Source organism: Erinaceus europaeus, chromosome 20 (assembly GCF_950295315.1).
Source record: "Erinaceus europaeus chromosome 20, mEriEur2.1, whole genome shotgun sequence".
In the NCBI taxonomy this organism is placed as follows: Eukaryota; Metazoa; Chordata; class Mammalia; order Eulipotyphla; family Erinaceidae; genus Erinaceus; species Erinaceus europaeus.
The window spans coordinates 34241033-34264725 of NC_080181.1; the positions used below are offsets into that span (position 1 = coordinate 34241033).

Consider the following 23693-nt stretch of genomic DNA (forward strand, 5'->3'; position numbering starts at 1 on the left):
ACTTTTATTTATTATTTGGTAGAGACAGAGAATTGAGAAGGGTAGGGAAGATAGAAAGGGAAAGAGACAGAGAGACACTGTAACTCTGCTTCAATACTTGTAAAGCTTCGCCCTGCAGGTGGGGACCAGGGGCTTGAACCTGCATCCTTGTATACTGTTATGTGTGCACTTAACCAGGTGCATCAAAGTCTTTTTGCATAACCATGATGCTGTCTCCCTAGTCTCCACTTTTTACTATGTATTTTTATGACAGGATAGAGAAGGAGGGGCAGAGAGGGACAGATAGACACAGAAGCACCACTCTGCCATGTATAGAGTTTCTGCTACCAATGTTCATCTTTGTTATGTTCATATGGTCCTTAGGATCAAGCCCAGGGCCTCAAACATGGCAGTAGTGAACTGGGATCATACCTGTCAGGGTAGCATGAACAAGGAACCTTCAGGTGAAGGAAAAAAGTCTACAAAGATGCCTTGCAGTGGCCAGAGCCATAATAGGAAGGATAAGGGCTTGTCCCAAGACTGCAAAGTGATGCCTTCCAAAAGGGCTGGTGGCTGAAGGCCCCAGCTGTGAGGATGAGTATGTTCCTGTCAAGAGGGTGTAAGCTTTACCTTCTCTATTCTTGCCCCGACCTCCCACAAATAAAGACTGGTGGAAAAGACTTGAAGACTTATTCTGTGTCCCAACTATGTGCTGCCCCTGCCCAGCACATCACCAGCCCTCACCATCCCCGGAGTACCTGTGTTCAGGACTCAGATCTCCACAGTAGGGTCAGTGAAGCCTTTTTTTCCCTCGTTCACCAGCACCGGCTTCTCAGTCCGTGTGTGCCATACCAGTATCTGTGTGTCCAGATGTAGAACATGAGGCAGACCTCTGGCCTCTCCCTGCCCCCTCCCACACTACACAAGTATCCTTTCAAGTATCACCCCACTCTGCCTTTCTGTCCCGAGACTGTCTCCATTGTTCTTTATTTCCACCCACCCCCACATCCTTGCTGTGTGGATGTGTGATATATTCAAAATATATTAGAAAGTCTAGAGCTACAGAAGATGGACAAAAAAGTCTCAAGATTTTCTTGTGCTTCTCATCCTTCCCTGACTTTTGTTCCTTCTCCCCACAAATGTTTATTAAGAGTCTTCCATACACAGTATATAAATTTTGCTGAATCTTAAGCTGCTATACTTGGATTCATCCAGTTATATTTAAATACCCAAAGTAGGCAGTTAAGCTAAGTCTGGAGATAGGGCCTGGAAAATATGGCAACCTGGATAATGGAATGGGAACATCTGGGCAGATGCCCTTAAGGCTCTTTGCTCTGCAGGCCCCTACCTCCCCCCCCCCCCCGAGCCGTCAAAGAACCTGCAAAGTAATGCACCCCCACCACAGTAAAAAGTGGCATTTCCTTTCCTTTGCTTAGGAAGCCACTGTAGAGGCTTCTTCACAGGGCAGAGACGTATTCCTAAGGTAAAGCTTACACCTGGTCTCCCAACTGCTAGGCCAATAAATAAGGTTAAGCTAGGCATCACTCAACTTTTGACATAGCAGGCTTGGCAAGAAAGGGAAGACATGACATCTCTGAAAGGAATGGGAAGAATTACCATGTAGGTACAAGCAAGAGCTGAAGAACCTCTGAAGCTCTACTATGTATATGTTTGACCACAGGGCCAATGGGTAAGGCTAAAGAACAGATTCTAAGGCATTTTTAAGATAGGGGTTTAACACAATGGGAAGGGTCTCAGTGGTAGGTGCAAACTCATTGGCAGGGTGGTATATTAACTTTCTTGTGCTACTGTCACAAATCACCTTGCACATAATGGCTTAAAACAACTCAAAGTTAGGATCTACAGTCACGAGGACTAGAAGTCCCACATGGATCTCACTAGTTAAAAACAAGGTGCTGATAAGGCTTCCTCCCTTTCCCATGGAGACTGTTCCCTTGTGTTCTCCACCTTCTAGAGGCTGCCTGCATTCTGTGGTCCATAACCCCTTCCTTTTCATCAAGGTCAGAAGTATGATAGCTTGAGATCATTGATCATCCTGCCTCCGTCTTCCATTGAGGACCCTCGGGATTACACTGAGCTGCCTCTGGATCACCTAGGCTGTTCCACACCCCTTAATCTTCACTAAATGAAGAGCCTTAATTTACACACACCTGCTAAATTCCTCTTGCCATGTAGACCAACATAGCCACAGATTCCCTTGGGCTTCTTAATGATGCTCTCTAGAGAGGGAGAAAGTTCTCCAGGGGCCTTGAGCTCAATCAAGACTCTAGGCTGAGAAGTCTAAACCAGAAGCAGTGTGTATGTTCAGGAGGGGCTCTAGAAAGGCCTGTCTCTGGGCTGGTTCTTCTTGGTAAGGCCATCAGCCCAGCAAAGCATCTTACCTTGGTGCAGTTGGCTGCCTTGGGCTCTAGATCATTGAGGGTGACAAGTTCTCGAAGGAGGCTGCTCTCCTGGTAGCCTCCTTTCACGCCACGCAGCTTGAAGTAGGCCTGACTCCGCTGGAGGATGAGCTTCAAGTTGACGGCAAACCCAGCCATGTCTATTGCAAACGGTCGGTGGGGGTCGAACACTGTCTTCCAGCCAACCACCTTGCCTGCCCCGTTGACCCGAGGGGCCTCGTACCGGAGGCCACCCACAAAGGCCACAGGCCACACGGATACCCTCCTGGTGCTGCGCATCTGCAAGTGGGGATCCATGGTCAGGATGCCGGGGGGCTGCTGGTAGGGAGGCAGCTGTACCCCAAGGAGGTGAAATCAAGGACCCAGCCCAGCCTGTCTCCAGAGACACACCCAGTGTTGAGCACCAGAAAGGAACCTGCCCTGGGCCCCATCATTCAAGATGCCACCCTTCCTCTTCTCCACATGAGCTAGCTCCTTTGCCATAGAATCTCATTTGGGGATGGAGGGTTAGCTTGCTGGGAAATGCTAGGGCACTTGAGGAAGCTCCAGTACTATGGTATCTTTTCCTCTCTCTCTCTCTCTCTCTGTCTTTCTCTGAAGGAAAAAGTAGGCAGAGTGGTTAAAAATCTCACATGTGAGCTCCTGGCTCCACAACAAAGCAAAAAATAAAAACCTCTAGTCTCCCCAATGTCACATACAATGACTACCCCCTTACTATCCTCCACCCCATTTACAGGTCTCTCAAACCCCAGCTCCACCAGGTGGTGGTCCTGGCTGAGTGAACATGTTATAATGCGCAAGGACTCGGGTCTGGGCCCCCCGTCCCCACCTGCATGAGGAAAGTTTTGGTGTCTCCCTCTCTATAGCTCCCTTTGTGTCAATTTCTGCTTGTCTTTATCCAATAAATAAGATAATTTTAAAAATAGAAAAAAGCCAGTGGGAACAGTAGAATAGTGCAGGCATGGACCGCAAAATAACCCTAGTGAAAAAGAAAAGAAAACCTTTGTGAAAAAAGAAAAAGAAAATTAATGAAAATAAAAAGAAAAAATTGACAAGGGTCATAAAGCTACTTTCCAATTCTACCAACATTAGTTTCTTGGGATAAGCCCCAGCACCAAACATCAGCTAAACATCAGCTTCTTCCCTTGTCCCTCTGTGCCTGCAGAGACCAGCAAGGCCCAGTTTCCATGGGGGTAGGGGCTCCCTGCACTGACCTGGCACTAGCACCCCTGTATGGACCCCCAGGGTTCTAACCCCACACCCGCACCTCTTCAAAGAGCTCCAGGCTGTAGGTGTTATCGTCATCCGCGAAGTACACCACACCCGGCTGGCTGGAGTTGCGCGGGAAGGTCTCCCGCAGCCAGCGCAGGGCCAGATTGCGCTGCATGGTGCCTCGTGGGATGCGCGGGTCGCGGGCGTCGCCACGCAGCTTATAGTTGCGAGGTGTCTCCACGTGCAGGTGCGTGTAGTTGAGGCCAGTGTCACGCAGCAGGCGGGTGGTCAGCGGTGTGCGGCGCGGCGCGTCCTCCACCACCAGCCAGTGCAAGTTCGGCACATGTAGCAGCGTGTTGGCCATGCGCGTCAGCTCGGCCTTCTGCACAGGACGGCTGTAGGTGGGTGTCACCACGTGGATGGTCGGCAGCGTGTCCGACCACGGCGGCGGCCGCGTGTACACATACTCGGTGCGCACCACCTCCACGATGTCCCGATCTGACATACAGTACTCCCTGGGGTCTGTGCCCTGTGGCACATCACGCCGGGGGTCACTGCCATCATCTGCAGGGGTGGGAGACAGAGTGTGGGGACCCGGGTGCAGAGAGGGGTCACCTACCTGGCCAGGAATCCCCTTCTGCCCCTCCTGCAGGCATGCCAGTAGCTCCCAGGGGCCTGTAGGGGCCGAAGGCCTGTAATTCTCCAGGGAATCTTCCTAGTTCAGGCTCCACTGTGGCTAGTTCAGTGCTGATGGTTACAGGCCAAGATCACATCCTTGTTCTTCAACGTGTATATGACAGGCATCCCTACTCTAGTCACCCAGGCTGCTGCCTGCCCTGGGTATGCTGTGCTGTGGTGGCAATGCATGGCAAATCCTGCTTATCTGGGGTGATCGTCCCCTGATCTTTTAAAAAGAAACCTATTTATTTATTAATTAGAGACAGAAAAAAATGGAGAGGGAAAGTGGAGCTAGAGAGGGAGAAAGACACCTACAACACTGCTTCAATATTCATAAAAGATTTCCTCTTGAAGGTGGGGGGCTAGGGTCTTGAACCCAGGTCCTTGTATATCTTATAAGACATGTCCTAACAGGTTTGCCACCTAACACCCACCCCTCCCATCTTTGAGCCCCCACCTGACCAATGGGCCCTCTTCCCTCCTGAATGATACCACTGAACCAGTGGAGAAATGAAGACTGCATTTCATCCCAGCAGGATTTGCTTCCAGTTCTCCACACCATTTTGAACCCATAGCCTCTTTCTGATTTTGCCAATCCCTTTCCAATACACATAGTAGGGTGGGCAGGATGCCTGGCTTAGCTCTTTTCCTTACTGGATGTTGGCCTCCTAATCTGTACCTTCTGGAATCACTCATCCACCTGAAAAACTAATTATATTACTGATCTAATGTCCCAGCATCCAGTGCTGATCCACATCTCCCTAGAGCACCATGGGAACCATTATAGAGGCTTGGGCCTTTGGTCAAACACAGAAGGCATGGAGCCCCATTCAGTCCTGAAGGCAGCCTTTTCCAAGTGGAGAAAGAGCTTCACCATACATCCTGGGCCTTGTGCTTCCTGAGATGCTAATAGTCCTTGCTATGGTAGAAAGCAGGGCCATTGATGCTCCTTTAAGTAGTCCTTTCCTTTGAATTACATTGGTCTGCTTGCCTGCCTTCCTCCCCCCTTTTTTTTTTACTGTCACCAAGGTGGGGTTTGGTGATTGCTTCTGGTGGCCATTTATCCCCCACCATTTTATTTCATACAACAGCTAGAAATTGAGAGAGGATTGAGAGAGAGAAAGAGACACATATAGACCTGCTTCACTATGTGAAGCTTTTTCCCTGTATGTATGGAACAGGGACTTGAACCTGAATCCTCATGCATGGTAATGTGTACACTCAACCCAAATGTGCATTTCTACGGTTCCACACCATCTCAGTGGAAAGTGGCCTAGGAATCCAGATGCCTGGGCTCAGACCCTGTGAAGTTCTGCCCTGCAATGATCATTTATCTATCCACTTGCTACTTGGCTTTGCTGCCTCAGTTGAGCAACTGTAAAATGGAGCTAACGATTGCTTCTGCTTTAATGGATCACACTGTAGATGGGTGAATCAATAACTGCAATGGATGAAAAACACCTCCAGGCAAGTGGTCTTTGAGTGCAGGAGGCCAGGAACCCACTCTGCTTCCTCCTGTTTCCTGCATTCACAGGATGGGGGAAATGAATCACCACATGAAAGGTTCAAGAGCATCCAGGGGAGGACACTGTGACATCCTGTCTTTCCCTTACTGCCCACAACATGATGTGGGGTGCCCGTGTGAAGTCTAAGGCTGTGCTCTATGGAGGAATCTCAAAACCAGTGGCACAAGATTCAGCAGTGGCTGCTCAAAGCAGTGGCTGCTCAAAGCATGAGGCTCCCCCACAGTGTGAATAGGAGGTGAGCAGGTACACTAGCCCTGATATAGTTGGTCGAAAAGAACTTCTTAGGAGAGGGGGTAGTTTTTGAGCAAACTTTTAAGAGAACAAGGATAAGCGGAGAGGGATGGAGTGGCTGGGATTCTGACCAGAATACACACAGGGACTAATTTACACTGTAAAGTTTTGGAAACCAAGGCTGGGAAAGAGATTTATTGCCATTTTGTCCTCTGTCCTTGTGCAATCATCCCAAACAGACAGACCTGCTCTCTCCGAATGTTTTCCATGCATTATGGCTCTTCCCTCTGGCCTCGGGACTTTTGTATCCTGGGAGTCAGAAAGGCCTCTCCTGGGGCCCCTGACTTCATTTCCCTGCTGCTTCCACTTTATCCCTGTTGACATGCTCTGGGGAGATGGAATTCCAAGTCCCCATCCTCAGGCAGCAACATCAGAGCTGAGCAGAACAGCCTGAGGTCTTTGGCCTGTGAAATCTGCCAAGAATGGGATGGACATGGTATTATGGCACTTTATATACAGTGGTTTTAACCCCTCTGGGACACTGTGGTTGTAGGATAACAATGATTCACAAATGATGAGTGCCAAAGAAGAGGACTGGAGTTGTGAGGAGAGTATTAACATCAGGATTAGGGGTGGGGGGTGCTGAGTATCCAGCATCCGGCAGTGAGAATTATCCTTCATGGTGGAACATTCAGGCACCACTGGGGCAAGATTGGCCTGACTCTTAACAGTGGTGGCAGTTCTTGGATACTGTCTGTATTTCAAGTGTGTGGGGTTCTGGGCTGCATGTAAATTTTCATGCCCTCCTCATGACCCATGGGATGATCTGCCCATCTTAATCCTGTTCTCAAGTAGTGCTGTGAATGGGAGGGTTTCTGCTCTGGAATGTGTATCTGTGTATATGCTTGGAGGAGTTAGGGGAAGGGGGCAGTCAGTGAAGCAGTAGAACAGAGGGTGAGGGGCTGGCCAGATATGGAGGACATGGAAAGCTTCAGGGGTGTGGGAAGCCCTGGTGTGGGTGGGAAGAATATTCTGACAGAAGGGGGAGCTCTAGACTCAGCGTTGGAAGAAGCCAGCTCTGTCCCTGGTTCTTTCCCCAGGTCTCTATGGCCCTTTTCTCTGCCTGGGGCATGTCCTCACTAGGCAGGACTGGGTTAGGGTTAGCTATGCAGGGAAAGAGGAACAAACAATACACTCTTCCCAAAAAGTTAAGAACACTATCCAGGAGGGAGAGGGGGAGAGCAAGCAATGGCACACCTTATACAGCACACATATTACAATGTACAAGGACCAGGGTTCAACCCCCCGGTCCCCACCTGCAGGGGAGGAACATCATGAGTTATGAAGAAATTCTGCAGGCATCTCTCTTTCCTCCTTCCCTCTGGATTTCTGTCTCTATCCAAATTAAATAAACAAATAAAATATTAAAAAAAGAATATCAGGTCAGGGATGCCAGCCACTCATCGTTCCTCATTGACACTGAGTAGTCCTCTCTCTGTCCTTGCCAGTCCTAAGAGCTAGTAGTGAGTGTGTGTGTGTGCACATGAGTGCACATGTGTGCATGCTATGTATCTGATTCTCAAAGGGGCCAAGTCCCCAAAAGAGGACAGTGACTGAAGGGTAAGTGACCACTCAAGTTTCCAAACCAGAGTGGGGCAGGCAAGGGACTCACCCTTGTGTGCAGCCAGCAGGGGAGCGATGGTGCTCTGGTGCCAGACCGTGACAAGCAGTGTCCAGGGCAGCACTATGAGGATGATCGCCAGGATGTCCCGTCTTTTCGGCATCTCCAAAGCTGGCTGAGCCCACAGCTCCTCGTTACCTGAACAGTGGCAAGGCCAGGAGAGGGACAAGCCCAGGGGCGTCGGCAGCAGACAGAGGCAGCACAGGGGAGAAAAGAACAGGAATGGGCCGGGCAGTCCGGGTGCAGGGACAGCGGGGAAGCTGAATGTTGGCAAGCAGGTCTTACCAGCACTCACAACCCACCCATTGCGGAAGCAGGTTTGCAGAGTCCACTGGCCAGAAGAGGGGAGGCTGTCTGGGGTGTGTGTGGTCAGGATCCCTGCGAAGCAGACACCTGCAAGAGAGAGCAGAAGAGGATGGCCAGAGACCTGGGTGGGGATGGATGCCCAGAAGCACCAGCACTGTTGGGGATACACGGCACAGGGGCTTCACAGTGAACTGAGTTTCCCCAGTACCTCGCTTCCTGCCCAAGCACTTCTGTCCCCCAGCTATGTGGGAGTGTTAACTGTTCCCTCTCAGTGCCAGGGGGCCACAGAGCTGAATGGCAAAGGACTGGCTTGCTTTCAACCCAACTCTGCCCCCAAGAATTCTAGGTCTTTTGTCAAGTTATAGCACTTTTTGTACCTTGGTTTGCTCCCCCTTGCAAAGATATCAATACAAGGCTATGCTGAGATTTAACAAGCAGGAGTCCACAAAGCCCTTAAGATGACACCTGATGTGTTCAAAATATGGTGGCTACCATGCTTGGACCTGGTGGTGTTTTTGTTGCCTGGATAAATGGCTTTGGAAGGGATTCCTTAGGCATTTTGGGGGAGTAGACCCGAGAAGAAATGCTACAAGTGTACCCCCTTTCCATTGATGTCCATAGGAAATTTTCATGGGGTGTCCTGACAGAGCCAGGCACTGGGTGTCAGTGTCAGTGTCCTGGTGGAACTGCCATTTGTGGGGAGATTCAAACAGCAGCAGCAAACACCCTTGGACAGCTATCTGGAGTGTTCTCTCAACTCTGTAGCTGGATCTCCTTGACACCTTGTTTTCTCAGGTGACAAGAGGGAGCAAGAGCCCCAGTGACTGCCTTGTAGATGTTCACATGGTCTCTTCCATTGCTGTCACCTGTCTTCAGCACCTTGCACGATGCTGAGGGGACTGAGGGTTCTTCAATGCAGCCATGGCTTGGCTTGGTGTGTCTGTCATTCCAGTGTCCAGCTGGGTGTGTATGCAAGGACAGGCTCCAGAGGCCAGAACTTACTCAGCTGAGGCAGAGTGGACTCTACATCTCTGGCAGTCAAGAGTCTGGGCAAGGCCACTTCCCCTCCCCTGTCCACCACACTGGGTACAGCGTGTCTTCTTCTGCTTATCTGTTACTCTTCCCAGTCAGGTTGTCTTGTGCCAGTGCTGGGCATTGTCTTCCAGTAAGGAGCACTGTGGTGCCATGGCCAGCCTACCTGGTTCTGGTGCCCCTATATGCAGAGGCCACTCAGAGGAGTGGATATTGCTGCTATAGGCAAGGCGCCAAACAGCAGGGTCACAGTGCTGGGCTGATGATTCTGGCATATGCTGGCTCTTGCAAATTCCTCTTCCATGGCTCCAACAGGTAAGAGAACATAGGCTCCCACACTGGAAACCCATCTGGGTGTCATGAGCTGAGGTGATGAAGCAGGTGGCTTCTGTCACACCTGCAGCCCAGGTTCTATGTACTGATGGAAAGGGCTGAGCTGGGCCCTCAAGTGCCTGGGCCATTTCAGGCCTCATGTGATGACAAGCAGGCTGTCTGCTTCAGTGGGCCTGGCTGTGTGACTTTCTTTAGGGTCCCATCACTTGCAAAGAGCTTCTTCAAAAGTCCTTTATCCTGGAGAAGATTCTAATGCCAGGAAGGAGGTGCAACCAGGTGACCCTAAGACCAGACTGTGGTCCTTGCTCTTATACTTCTGTCCTCTGTGCATCCTTTCTTTTCAGAATCTTTGATCTCTGGCACCTGCTTGCTCTCCCCCTTGTCCCCTGGTTGTCACCCATAATGACAGCTGGTAGAGCTCCTACAGTTATCAGAGGGCAGATGGGACACTTTACCATCAAGGCTCAAGGGCAATGTTCTGGACATGGTTGCTGTCATGACCTCTTTTTCATGGGCTAGTCTGAGGTCACTATCAGGACAGCATAGATCCAAGAGGACATACAGGCCCTGTGGCTCTAGGTTGTCACCAGGAGCCCAGTAGGAGAGGTTCCAGACCCCTGAGTGTTGGGTACCAGGACACATACAGACTTGGCCCAGAGCCCCTGCCTTGAAACTCCCTTCTAGTGTGGGTACCAACTCCTTTCAAAGTCAGAGCAGGAGAGTTCTTGGAGGGGAATGGTAAGAGGGTAGCCAGGGGACAAGTGGGTAATAGCTCTAATCTCATCAGGTCTTTTTGGTCAAAAACATGGATAAAAGGAAAGGGGGTAGTGGGATGAAAGTGAAAAGCTCTAAAAATAAAATTAGCAATAAATCCAGTTGTACATTAATTACTTTGGAAGCCATTACAGCTTGAAAACCCCATAACTTTAATGGAGGCTATTATAAGAATACTAGCAAGAATGCAGAGCTAATTACCAGGAGGTTATTAAGCAGATCGGAGAGCACCTAGCCTCAGAGAATGCCAGATAGCTAGCAGGGGCAGGTGTTTGGGAAGTGAGGATTGGGTCTGGGTGGGAGTCCATGGGACAGAGCTATGTGGGCAGGGGGTCTAGTGTAGGAGGGCTGAAGCAGGGGTATACATAGTGCAGGGGGTTTAAGGAGAGGTATGACTGCAACAATGTCCCTTCAGATCTGAAGTCATGTCTGAGACTAGAGAGCAGGATGGCTACTTGCCTTACCCCTCTTTTCCAGCCTGGCCTTGGAGGAAGGGCAGTTAGCCTGTGACTGCAGGTGCACCTGCTCTTGCCCCTAGAACTGTTATCAGACCTTCATTCCAGAGAGAGAAATCAACAGAGAACTCAGAGGAGAAGGTTAGCCATACAGTGAGCCATAAGAGGGAGGACTCACATGCAGGAGAAGGGTTTGTTTGAGGAGCAGTCTATGGAGGCACAGAGGGGCTGAAATGACAGGTGTGATGAACATGAGGGCCCAGGGTGCATTGTGATCATGACTTTTCCCACTATCTGACTAGTGTTAATTAGCAGTTGTCCCTCAGCAAGTGCAGAACTTCTGGGTTGCTTCAGAGGCCTTCATGGGCAAAAATGAGAGTGGGGGGGCACCAACCATCTAGGACAGGAGATTAGTGTCCTGGACACTGCTATGACTAGCTGTCCCCTGCTGGAGCAGTTTCATTTTCTTGTTGTCCCTGACTGCTGCCTTCATCTTTAAAAACCTGGAGACTGGATTGGGAGAGTTCTGAACTTGGGGTTAGACCTCTGTGAGGTTGAAGAAATGGCTCACATGAGAACATTAGCATAAGGTGGGAATTCAAGGTGTAAGTCACAGCAAGGACACCAATATGATAGTTTTTCATGCAACATGGTCACTGGTTCAGGGTCAATAAGTGTTGTATGCTTTACATTGGGTAGTTCTCCCCCGCCAAGAGAATTGCATCAGTCCTGTTAATTTCGCGGGCCTGCTTGGCCCCGCCCCGAAGGAAACCCGCCAGAGTGACAGAGTTCCTGAGTTCCTGAGTTCTAGAGTAAGAGAGAGTTCCACAGTTGAAGAGTTTCAGAGTTCCAGAGTTAGAGGGTTCCTGAGTTTGAGAGTAAGAGAGAGTGCTTGCGCCGCCGCAAAGAGACAGCACAGTTCTGTTTGGTGATTAGTTTGTCTTAGTTTATGAATCATTGTTCCTGAATAAAGAAATACAGCTTCCCTGCCCAGCCGTGTGTCTGGTCGTCTCTGTTACCCGCTGTGAAGCTAGCCCGGCCAGACCCGCCGAATTTTAACAACAAATAAGCCATAGAGACTAGTCATATCTGGAAATATCCGTCTATAAGAACTTGTTCATGGGTTTTTGATTGTCATGGGATGTGAGAAATAAGGGTGTCCTGAGGGGTGGAGACTGGATGAGCCCACCTAGGAGACTGGGCCCAGGGAGCACACTGGGTGGAAGTGAAGTTGGGATTGAGGCCAGCAGATTTCCATTTCTCTCTGTCCTATCCAACAACAATGACATCAGTAACAACAATAATAATAACTACAACAATAAAACAAGAGAAAATAAATGAATATTAAACTCATTTAAAAATAAAACCTTCATTACCTCTCCTTTTCCTTCCTTGCTCTCCCTCTTTCTTTCTCTCTCTCTTCCTTCCTTCCTTCCTTGTATTTTCTTTCTCCCCTTTCTTTCCTTCCGTCTCTCTCCTTTTCTGTTTATCTCTCAATTTCTGGCTGTCTTTATCCAGTAAATAAAGATAATAATTTTTATTTATTTCCCCTTTTGTTGCCCTTGTTGTTTTATTGTTGTAGTTATTATTCTTGTTGTCATTGATGTCATTGTTGTTGGATAGGACAGAGAGAAATGGAGAGAGAAGGGGAAGACAGAGAGGGGACAGAAAGACAGACACCAGCAGACCTGCTTTGCTGCCTGTGAAGGGACTCCCCTGCAGGTGGGGAGCCAGGGGCTCAAACCAGGATCTTTACACCAGTCCTTGCACTTTGTATCACGTGCACTTAAGCCTCTTTGCTACCACCCAACTCCCAAAGATAATAATTTTTGAGTGCACTTAGTACTATGCACAAGGACCTGGGTTCATTCAGCAAATGTTAATTCAGCATCTTTAGTGGGCAAGACCTGTGTCAGATTCTAACAGCAGTGTGAGAGAGGAGCAGGGGCTGCCTTCCACACCCCTGTCAGGGCAGGAGTGTGTGTGTGGGGGAAGACTTCTCACCATAGGGGGTGTGTTATGAGAGCTGATGTAGACAGTGTGTGAGGGTCATGCCCACATGTATGCATAACACAGACCAGTTACAAGCCAGACTAGAAGCCACCTGTACCACTTTCCTCTTGATGAAGATTAAAAATGACATTTCCCATGACCTGTGAAGTGGGGCAAAGGATAAGACTTTAGACTCTCAAGCATGAGACTTTTGAGTTTGCTCCCCAGGATAACATGGGCCAGAGTGATGCACTTTTTTCATTCTGTCTCGTAAACAAAATCTTTGGGAGCCAGGTGGTGGTGCAGTGGGTTAAGCACATGTGGCGCAATGTGAAAGGAACGGCTTACAGATCCTGGTTTGAGCCTCTGGCTCCTCACCTGCAGGGGAGTTGCTTCACAGGCAGTGAAGCAGGTCTGCAGGTGTCTATCTTTCTCTCCCCCTCTCTGTCTTCCCCTCCTCTCTCCATTTCTCTCTGTCCTATCCAACAACAATGACATCAATAACAACAGTAATAATAACTACAACAATAAAACAAAAGGGAAAATAAATAAATGACTATTAAACTCATTTAAAAATAAATAGGGAGTCGGGCGGTAGCACAGCGGGTTAAGCACACGTGGCGTAAAGCGCAAGGATAGGCATAAGGATCCTGGTTCGAGTCCCCGGCTCCCCACCTGCCGGGGAGTAGCTTTACAGGTGGTGAAGCAGGTCTGCAGGTGTCTGTCTTTCTCTCCCCCTCTCTGTCTTCCCCTCCTCTCTCCCCATTTCTCTGTGTCCTATCCAATGACGATGACAACAAGAATAGCTACAACAATAAAACAAGGGCAACAAAAGGAAATAAATATTTTAAAATAAATGAATAAAACCTTCATTACCTCTCCTCTCTTTTCCTTCCTTCCTTGCTCTCCCTCTTCTTTCTCTCTCTCTCTACCTTCCTTCCTTCTTTGTCTTTTCTTTCTCTTTCTTTCCTTCCTTCCTTTCTTTCTTGCCACCGGTGTTATCACTGGGACCCCAGTGTCTGCAAGATGACACCACTGCTCCCAACAGCCATTTCTTTTTCTTTGTTATTTATGATAGAGAAAGAAGATTGAGAGGGAGAGAGGGGGAGTTAGGGAGAAAGAGTCACCTGCAGCCCTGCTCCACTACTTAGTCCCTGCAGGTGGGGACTGGAGCTTGAACCCAGGCCCTTCGACATGTTGTCTGTGTGTATGCTCTATCAGGTGCTCCACTGCTGAGGCCAACAGATGTTTAAAAAAAGTTTTTTTTCCAATAATATTGGGAATGGTAGTCAAAGGAATTCAACTGAGGAATCCCTCAACACGATGTAGACATATGCCTTTCAAAGTGAAAACCATTAACTTGCAAACAGCCAAGAGTTCAGCAGCTGACAATCCCACTATTGTGTAATATGGAGTCATGTTCCCCCAATCCAGACCACCTGCACTGGCTTGCTTATAGGACTTCTACCTTTCTAGCTTGGGCCCTCATGCACAGGGTTAGTTAAACTGTTCATGGAAATGACACATTTCTTTCTCTTTCTAGTTCATATCCCCTTTCCCACATAATGGGAACCAGTGTGGCCATTTTAAACAGCTTGGGGACAAATATAATGAACAAGCATGCAGTTGAGTGGGTGTGAGCAGGTGTGACACCGAGGGAAGCCCCCAAGCCTCTCTTGGGGGCACCAGCCGGTGTGCTTTAGGGATGAATGGAGAGCAGCAAGCAGCATGCTAGGTCAGTGAAGGAAAGGCACGTGAAGAGAGCTTCTGCTGGGCCTGCCTAGGAAAGAAATCACCCTTGGGCAAATAGCACCCTGGAGCTGACAAGGCAGAGCCTGGAGTCTCTCATGTCTGAGGTTAACCTGAGTCACCAGGTAGGACCCAGGCCCAGGGGGAGGCAGGAGTGAACTATGGACAGGAAAGTACACAGCTTTCTGGGCATGGGAACCAGATTGATACAGCAAAGGATACAGGAGGAGGGGAGTTTTAAAAGAAAATAGTAGAAGGACTGCTGGTCAAAGCTCCAGATTCACCCTCTAGTCCCAGACAGTCCCTGCTGGAAGAGAGGCACAGACTTTGTCCCAGGGATCAGCAAGAGCCCCTAATGGGATCAAAGGATTAGTATTGATTCTACTGCTGCTGCTCAGGAAAAGCCCAATGCCAGAGCTAATCAGCTCCTGGCCCAGTCAATCCATACTTCATTAACCCAGACTCTAGCCTGCTGCCAACCGAGCCCCTCAACCCTGGCTTCCTGCCACAGGGTCCTGCTGGGGTACAGGGCACAAGCAACACCATTCATGGTCTGCCAAAACACTTGAGGTGTCCTGAGAACCCCTCTGCCTGGGCCTCCAGCACCTCTTCCTCTTCTCCTGCCCCAGTCACTCAGAGCAGACTGGGATGGGGTGTGGTGAGGAGATGAGTCCTACTGAGCATTCCACTTGGAATAAATGAAGTGAGGGACTCAAGGACATTTGACTGGAAGTGCAATCCTCAAATATAATAGCTGCCACCCCCCCCCCACACACACACACACACTGGGTCAGCAGGATTTTTTTCCCCATAGATGTATCATAACAGGCATGGAGATTTCAACTCCATTTGAGGACTCAGAGGCTTAGAGGGGTGATGTGATCAGTCCAGGGTCCAGAGTTAAACACCTGTGGACTGGTTCAAGCTCTGGTCTTTGGGTCCTAATAGCATGCCCCCCAGTGCCTCCCTCTCTCCCTGCACACATCCTTCTCCTGATCCTCCCCCTAGAGGTTCTGTCTTAGGAATAGAAGTCCCTGCCCAGGGTGGGTCTGTACCAGCTTTGCCTATCTCAGGCTCAGCCTAACTGCCCAGGAAGAGGTTTCCCCACCTGCTGTAAGGGAGACTAGCCTTGAGTGGGTCTGTCTCTTCTCTAGACATAGCCCCACTGGCTTTCCTGGAAACTTCTGGGACAGGTGTGGGGTCCAAATCTTATACCACCTTGCTCCTTTCTAACTGGGAAATTTAAGTGAGAGGCTTAGGCAGAAGGTGGTATTAGTGCAATTCAGCCTGGGCACAATGAATTCCTCCATGCATTGATTTTCTTCCAACCCAACAGCAGCAGAAAATGTAATGCATGGTCTCTTTGTTTTAGTTAGTTCTCTTCTTTTTCTTTTCTTAAATTCAGAAATGGCCTTTGGTAGGATTTGGTAAAAAATGGAAAATGGATCTTGGTTCTGTGGAGGCACAGAACCCATTCTGGTTCCTTTGCAGAAGAAATACTGGCCGCAAAGGTTTCACTGAAGTTTCCAAATCCAGCACTGATCTTCAGGTAGTTTCTGTGCAGGAGACCTTAGAGCAAAACCCAAATCTTTTCGTTGTGAGATACCTTCTGCTCTGCTCTTCCCTGCTTCGTTCCTCATGAGTGAGGACAGTGGAGAGGACATGGTGACTGGGAGACAGCTGGCTGGATGCTATGAGTTAAGGGAGAACTGTGCTCAGTCTATAGTGAACTCTGTGAGCAGTCAACGCTTGTGGGTCAAGGTCATAAGGAGCTGCACAGGACTTGCAGGTGAAGGCATTCAGTAGGAGTGGTGCATAGTGTGCATCTTGCCTATCAGCAGTGCAGCTTGTACCCAGACCCTTAACCCTGAGCCTGGGATCCTATAATAGGGAGAGGTCATCACCGCCCAGCTATCATCCACATTGGTCTCCAGCTCCCACTGATTCTGTGCTCGGAGAAACTAAGATGGAACTTTCGGAAAGCAAACTGGCGTCTGTTCAGTGATCTTACCAACAAATCTATTCCTGCAATTCCAATTATCTCTATCCCCTCTGAAGATTCCTATAGGCGCTTCCGCCAAGCCATCTTCAAAGCAGCTTCCCAAGCTATTCTTCGTGGGAGACGTGCTAACTATACGCCTTGTCTTGATGCTGAATGCGAGCAACTACTAAAGCAGTATGATGAGTCGGGCGACCCAGATGTGGCCGACCATCTCATTGCCTCCCTGGATGCAGCACGCCAAGTCCTCTAGCAACAACTCACCGAAAGTCTGAACTTCACCCACTCAAGTAGGAAGGCCTGAAAGCTTCTTCATAGTCTGAGTGCCGGTAGCCAACCCTCTCCCATCTCCCATCCTCCCGTATCTCCAAACTCAGTGGCCAGTCACCTAACTCAAGATCGACATGCTAAGATCGACCCAGTCTGGAAAAGAGAAATTTCCCATGAGTGGTCATCCCACTTCCGTTTATCTTGTCCATCTCCAAAACTCTCTCCCTTTAAACTGTCTGAACTGGAAGACGCTTTGAAGAGGGTTAAACCGGGAACGGCTGCTGGCTATGATAACATCACCCCAGAACTCATTCTTAACTTGGGCCCAGCGGCCAAGAAGTGGCTCACTACATTCCTATCCCACATCTTGGAATCTGAATCTATGCCCAAAATTTGGTGTCATGCCAAGATAATAGCAGTTTTGAAACCAAAGAAAGACCCAACACTGGCCGCCAGCTATAGACCAATTTCTCTCCTTTCTGTGTGTTACAAACTCCTTAAGAGGCTGCTTCTGTCATGTATTTCTCCTCTTACAGAGAAATTCCTATCACCCGCCCAAGCTGGTTTCCGCCCAGGAAGATCTACCTGCGAACAAGTCCTGGCCCTCTCAACTTACATTGAAAATGGATTCCAGAAGAATTTAAAGACGGGTGCTGTCTTTGTTGATCTCACAGCAGCCTATGACACGGTCTGGCACTGTGGTCTCCTAGTCAAGATCTCAAGATGCCTGCCTCCATGGGTGGCCAACACTATATCGTTTCTTCTCCAAAACAGAAGATTCCGGGTGCATCTGGGTGACAAGTCTAGCAGATGGAGACTTGTTTCAAATGGCCTCCCCCAGGGCTCTGTTCTGGCTCCTACGCTATTTAATATTTACATCAATGACCTTCCAGAAACTTCTTCAAGGAAGTTCATCTACGCCGATGACATCTGCTGTGCAACTCAGGCATCCAAGTTCAACATCCTCGAGGAAACACTCACGAAAGACATGTCTCTGATATCTTATTACTGTAAAAAATGGCGACTAATCCCTAGCACTGCAAAAACGGTATCATCTGTTTTCCATCTACACCATGCCTCGGCCTCGGGTGAGCTTAATGTGCAGCTTGACGATATGAGAATCCGGCATGAAGCCCAGCCAGTCTATCTTAGCGTTATTCTCGATCGCACCCTGTCATTTCACGAACATCTCATAAAAACTGCAGCAAAGGTGGGTGCAAGGAATCACATCATTGCAAGACTGGCCAGCTCCTCATGGGGCGCGAGTGCTTCCACACTACGATCATCATCTCTGGCATTATGCTATTCCACTGCAGAATATTGTGCCCCAGTATGGTTCCGTAGCCCCCATGTCCACTTGGTCGATTCCAAATTATATTCCTCCATGAGGATAATTTCTGGAACCATCCATTCCACCCCGGTTCCATGGCTGCCAGTTCTTAGCAACATCGCCCTGCCAGATACTCGTCGGGATGCGGCATCATCTAAGTTCATATCCCATGTCTACACTCGACCGGACCTGCCAATATACGCGGATATCTTCGCCCACCCTGTCCAACGCTTGACGTCTCATCATCCAATCTGGTCTCCTACGCCTACACTGAACTTCTCTGTTCCAGACTCTTGGAAACAGAGTTGGCAGTCAGCTGAGGTAAAGAACAAACACCTCATCACAGACCCCTGCAAGCGTCAACCCGGCTTTGACCTAGCACATTATGATTGGGCCCTCCTTAATCGCTATCGAACAGGCCATGGCCGGTGCGCTGCTATGTTCCATCGCTGGGGAGCCAGAGATGACCCGAACTGCCCCTGCGGCTACAGACAGACTATGACCCACATAGAAAACGACTGCCACCTCTCCAGATTCAAAGGAGGTTTCAGAACCTGACACTGTTTACTGGCTACGGAAGAAGGGCAAACGCTAGAAGAAGAAGAATAGAGAGAAGTTGAAAAACAAGATCAGAAGGGACAACACTAGCAGAACTTGGACTGCACCAAAGTAAAAGACTCTGGGATATGGGGGAGGGTTCAGGTCCTGGAACATGATGGCAGAAGAGGACCTAGTAGGGTTTGAATTGTTATGTGGAAAACTGGGAAATGGTATGCCTGTACAAACTACTGAAATTTACTGTCAACTATAAACCATTAATACCCCAATAAAAAAATTTTAAAAAAAGTAAAGGAAAACGAAAAACAAACAAGAAGTTCTGGGGACTAGGTGGCGGCATACTTTGTTAAGTACACATTACCGTGAACAAGCACCTGGGTTCAAGCCCCTGGTCCCCACCTACAGGAGGAAAGCTTCACAAGTGGTGAAGCAGTGCCATAGATGTCTTTATTTCTCTCTCTCTCTATCTTTCTCTCTTTCTATCTCTACCTCCTAGTTCCTCTCAACTCTCTCTGTGCTATCAAATTGAGTAAAGAAATTTATTTAAAAGGAGGAGGCTTTGACTGGGCTACAACAGTGACTGGACTACAATGGTAAGTGTGAAACCATACAAGTCTTCTTGGTGTCTCTTGGGTTCAGGTTTCCCATATCCAGTGCAGACCTGTGAGGGCTTAGTATTATTTTTGCCATGAGAGTTATCTTTGGGGCTCCATGGCTTCATGATGGCAACATTCCTGGTGACATATAATTTTTTCATTTCTTGATAGAGTACTTCAGATACACGGAGATGGGGAGGGAGAGGGAGATGGAGAGTGCTCCATTGCTCATGAAGTTTCTCTCACCCCCAAGGTGGGGACTGGGAGTTTGAGACTGTGACAGAACCAATGTGAGGGCATGTGCGCTAACTTTCCAGGTCCCTTCTTGCCGGTAGAGTCTGAACTCCTCTTCCTTCCTGCCCACCACTGTCTAGCAGACATCATCTATATAGAGCCCTATCCTTCTGGATGTAGGTTTATAATTCCGTTCAACAGCATGACATGGCTGAGCCTCTCACTCCCCACCACTCATCCAGGTTGTCTTAAAAAATTTCAGGGTCCCATAGGAGTGATTCACACACATGTGCACACACTTGTGTACTCACAGTCTCTGCCCCACTGAATGTATGCCTGCACATGCCTGTGTGCCCTTGGCTAGGGTCATTACTGTGCTGAGTTCTGCTGGAGAGTTCCATGATTGAGTTTCTATTCAAATGAAAGATGATCTCATATGCCCAGAACATCCGATGGCCTTAGGCTCTACATCAGAGATAGGTGATGTGGAGAGGCCAATAAGGATGGGGGAAGTCTCCCCGCAAAGCTACAGACGATATAATTGATTGCAGACTCAAGTGACGGTGGCTGCCCACACAGGTTATCTCTTTAACCATGAACCTCTGATCATTCCAAAGCTTTATTCTCATTTTACAGAAGTGACTGGGGCATGGGGTGGGGTGGATTGTCCCAGATGTCCTGGATATTCTATGTAGTGACCAATTCACACTCCTACCCAAGGTCCCCTCCTACTCCTGGTCGCCAGGGATAGCAGTAGCCTCCCTTGCTCATTGGACCTGTGTGACCATGTACTTTCTTATCCCAGCCAGAGTCCTCTGAGAGTGTCAAGCTAGGTCAATGAGTCATCAACAAACAAGGTCTGGGACTTTGGTGCAGTTGACAGGGCTCCTTAACAGAGTTGGGTTGTACCCTCTGAGCAGTACTGATGATAATTCCTTCATTCAGCCCACTCCCAGCCTCCATCTTTGCACCTGCATGAAGATTGTATCCATCAACCTGTACAGCAAGCCCAGCTAACATAGATGACATCCCTTCCCCTCAGCTTTCTGAGCTCTGGGCACAAAGAGGTCCTCCCCCTCAGGAGACTGGCTGGGCAGACTGGTGATGCCCTGGCTCAGGACCAGGTCACACCAGGATATAGGTCCCACTCCAATTCTGCCACCATGCTATCTTACCCCTCAAGCTTGCCTGCCAGCTCCTGGTGATGCCTGTTGTCTGACAAGGGTGGGAAGCAGTTCAGGACAGCCACAGGCAGAGCTCCACTGATGAATGACCTCCCTGGGGTTCAGGCCACCACAGGTGCCTTCTTGAGCCTGGGAAGGGGGCAGAAGTGGAGGGATCTGCAGAATATGACACTTGAAGGGGCAGCAGGGCTGAGTGGGACACTGGCATCAAGAGCAGGTGGGGCTCACACTGCCTAGTGTGAGTACTGGTGCTAAGCACGCTCCCTGCTGAGGCTGAGATCAGAGAATAGATTAAAACCCAGGCATCCTGGCATTTTGGTGCTGGGAGCCAAGAGGAGTACTGCCTTGGTCCTGTCCACCTTTGTAGATGAGGCCTGGAGAGGCTTCCAGGTGCTCAGGTTGTGCTGTCATGGGGTCGGGGTGGGGGTTCATGGTCACAAGAAGGGTTCACAGCCTGGATCCTGACACCCATTATGGGAACTGACTTGGCACCCATGGAACCCATGGATGAGGGTGTGATCTTGGCAAGGTCCAAAGAAATCATGTAGCTCTGTGGGTGCTGTCCCCAGTGAGGCTGGAGTCAGATACCCTGGAGGGGGGTCTGAGTAGTCAGACTGTCCCCACAGCACTGCCCTTCCTACCCTGTGTTGTCCCAGTTGCTTTTTACCTCAGTTTCCCTTAGTGCTGGTGTCTGAATGGTTCAAGGGAGACTCCATTGAGCTTGTGCCCTTGGCTCTGGAACCTTCCCTGGGCCCTAGACCTGAGCCCTCTCATGTCCCACATAGCTGATATCTAACCCTGGATGCAAGTGATGTTCACATCTGCATGATGGCTTCTGGGGACTGCTGGCTTTAGCACCCTGGATCCCACAGGGGGCCAGGTCTCCCTTGTGGTGCAGCTGTGACCCAATATCTGTGACTCACTTTCTTCATCTTTAACTGTTCTTGAGATCAGAGTGGGGATCCATGAAAAACATCTAACATGCAGCTGGAAGAGAAGACGCTAGCATAATAGGAGTGGAGAAGTAATAAGTCCCCCACACCCCCTGTAATAGAATTCAGATGAAGTCAAGTGCTGGAGAAGGAGTGGAGGAGAAAGGGCACCTCTATGCCTTCCTTCCTGGTCACTGACAGCCTGCTGGTCAGGTTTTCAAGCTGGTTTCATCTTCCAAGGACAAGGCTGTGATGACGGTGGCCTCTGGGGAGGCAGGAACCTTGGCATGAGGAGTGTGATCAATGAGATTTGCATGTAGTGTCAGGGTGCCTACTGATCTGGGAACTTGGAGTTCTGGCCAGGCTCTCTCTGTCCTGGTCTCTGGTTTGCAGGTGGCAGCTCCCTGCAGGTACCTAAGTCTACACACACTTTCCCAGCTTCCCCTGCAGCCTCTGAACAGCTCCCTCAGTGGATGTTGCCTGTGATGCTTCTCTTTCAGATATGGAAACTGAAGAGCCCTCCTGTTCTTCCCTGGCCCAAGCCCTGAGATGTGTACTTGGGCTAAGACTGGGGGTCTTGGGGGACTGGCAGCTCCTAATTTCCTGTCCCCACAGCCACCAGAGCACCCAGACTCTCCTCTAAGGGCTAAGGCTGGTCCTCTGTAGGCATCAGAGGCAGGAGTCCTGGGGCCCACTATCTGCTTCTCTGCTAGGAGCAGGTTAGGGCCTAGGAAGCTTAACTCAAACCACCTCCCACTTCTAAGGCCTGCTCTGCATCTGTTGCTCCTACCTCATTCCCAGGTACCCCCACAGGTTAGGGCCAGTTACCCTGGAAGAGAAGCATTAAGAAGTGTTTAGGGGTTGGGGAGTCCTGTTTGAGAAGGCATGTAGGCCCAGTGTGCTGACAAGGGTTGCCCTCCAGACATAACGGTGTTATGGAGGGTTCCTACATCTTGGTCCACAGAGAAGATACTATACTATACTATACTATACTATACTATACTATACTATACTATACTATACTGATATTATCTCTGTTTCAAAGGTTTATAGTTACAGATCAATGAGACGGACCGAACATTATATTGGCAGGGCTAAGGTACCACCTCCTCTGCCTGTCCAGCCTCCACAATGTCTGTGTGGGGGTGGGGTGGGTGGGGGGCAGGTTCTGTCTGCTCCAGGGCTCCTACCTTCAGGGGAGGGTTCTGAGAATAAGGAGTGAATTTCTCAGGGCAGGGAGGGCTTTGAATAAGGCGCAGGCTGGACTGTCTGCCTGCCTGCCATGTGCTCCCCTCATGGTCCTTCTATCTGCTGAGCCCCAGGGGATTCAGCCCTTAAGAACTAGACCAGGGGCACTGCTGGGGACTGTCTCACAGGCTAGCCACTAGCTGACTGGAGGCACTGAACAGTGAAGGAAGCAGTGTCTGCCGGGAGCCCCATGAGCTGAAGCTGCCCTGAGTGGGAAGGACAGGCTAAGAGAAACAAAGGGGAGAGATGCTCCATAGCCTGGTACAAAGGACATGTCGAGCAGTAGCAGGGCATAGAAATGGGCCACCTCTCCACCACACAATGTCACCAGGAAAGTGAATGCAAGGAAGCCCTGCCACATGCTGCTATGTGGGCAAGATTGGAGGGTGCCCCACTAAATGAAAGGCACCAGGCACAGAGAACAGAGCAGACACAGTATGAGAGCACAGCTGTGAGGTGAGGATCATGGTGCAATGGAGCCAGAGAGGAGGAGGTGGCTCCCAGGGCATGGGGAGGAGAACAAGAGCTGTTACTTAATGAATACAGCGTTACTAACCTGCAGAAGTTCTGGGGATGGAAGGCTGCACACAGTACTGAATGTGCTCAATACTTAAAAATGGTTACCACAGTACATTTTATGTGATGTGATGTGTGTGTGTGTGTTTTAAATCTGTCACCCGGAAGACCTGGTTCTGTCAACAATGACACACTCATGAACGCTTGGGCACTGTGGGGAGGAGGTTAGCACACATGGGCTGCATGGACATGTGTGTGGTCCCAGGTACCAGATGGAGCTGATGAGTGTACCTTCCTGCTGGCTGTCACTTGGGAGAGTCCTGATTAGGGCAAGTGAACAGGGCATGCTGGAAGGAGCATTCCTCAGAGCTTCCAGATATACTTCTAGAAGTGGGCAGGATGTAACTAGAGGTATGTGCAAACAACATCTACAAACACACATATGTGTGCAAACAGAC

The 23693-nt window shown here is 49.5% G+C and overlaps 1 protein-coding gene across 5 annotated transcripts in view; it reads right to left on the reverse strand.

Moving 5' to 3' along the window:
* The window catches only part of B3GAT1 (beta-1,3-glucuronyltransferase 1), a 35366-nt gene that overhangs the window by 3000 nt on the left and 8673 nt on the right, over window positions 1–23693 (reverse strand). For 3 of the 5 annotated variants that reach the window (XM_060179233.1, XM_060179231.1, XM_060179232.1), the window contains 5 exons: window positions 8030–8120; window positions 7719–7865; window positions 3667–4175; window positions 2382–2678; window positions 738–837 (listed from right to left, as the gene is read on the reverse strand). In XM_060179233.1, coding sequence (XP_060035216.1) covers window positions 751–837; window positions 2382–2678; window positions 3667–4175; window positions 7719–7865; window positions 8030–8033 — 1044 coding nt within the window. In that variant the 5' untranslated portion in view covers window positions 8034–8120 and the 3' untranslated portion in view covers window positions 738–750. Of the gene's footprint in view, window positions 1–737; window positions 838–2381; window positions 2679–3666; window positions 4176–7718; window positions 7866–8012; window positions 8121–23693 lie in introns of all 5 variants that reach the window. The other 2 variants (XM_060179235.1, XM_060179234.1) reach the window with 1 other exon arrangement.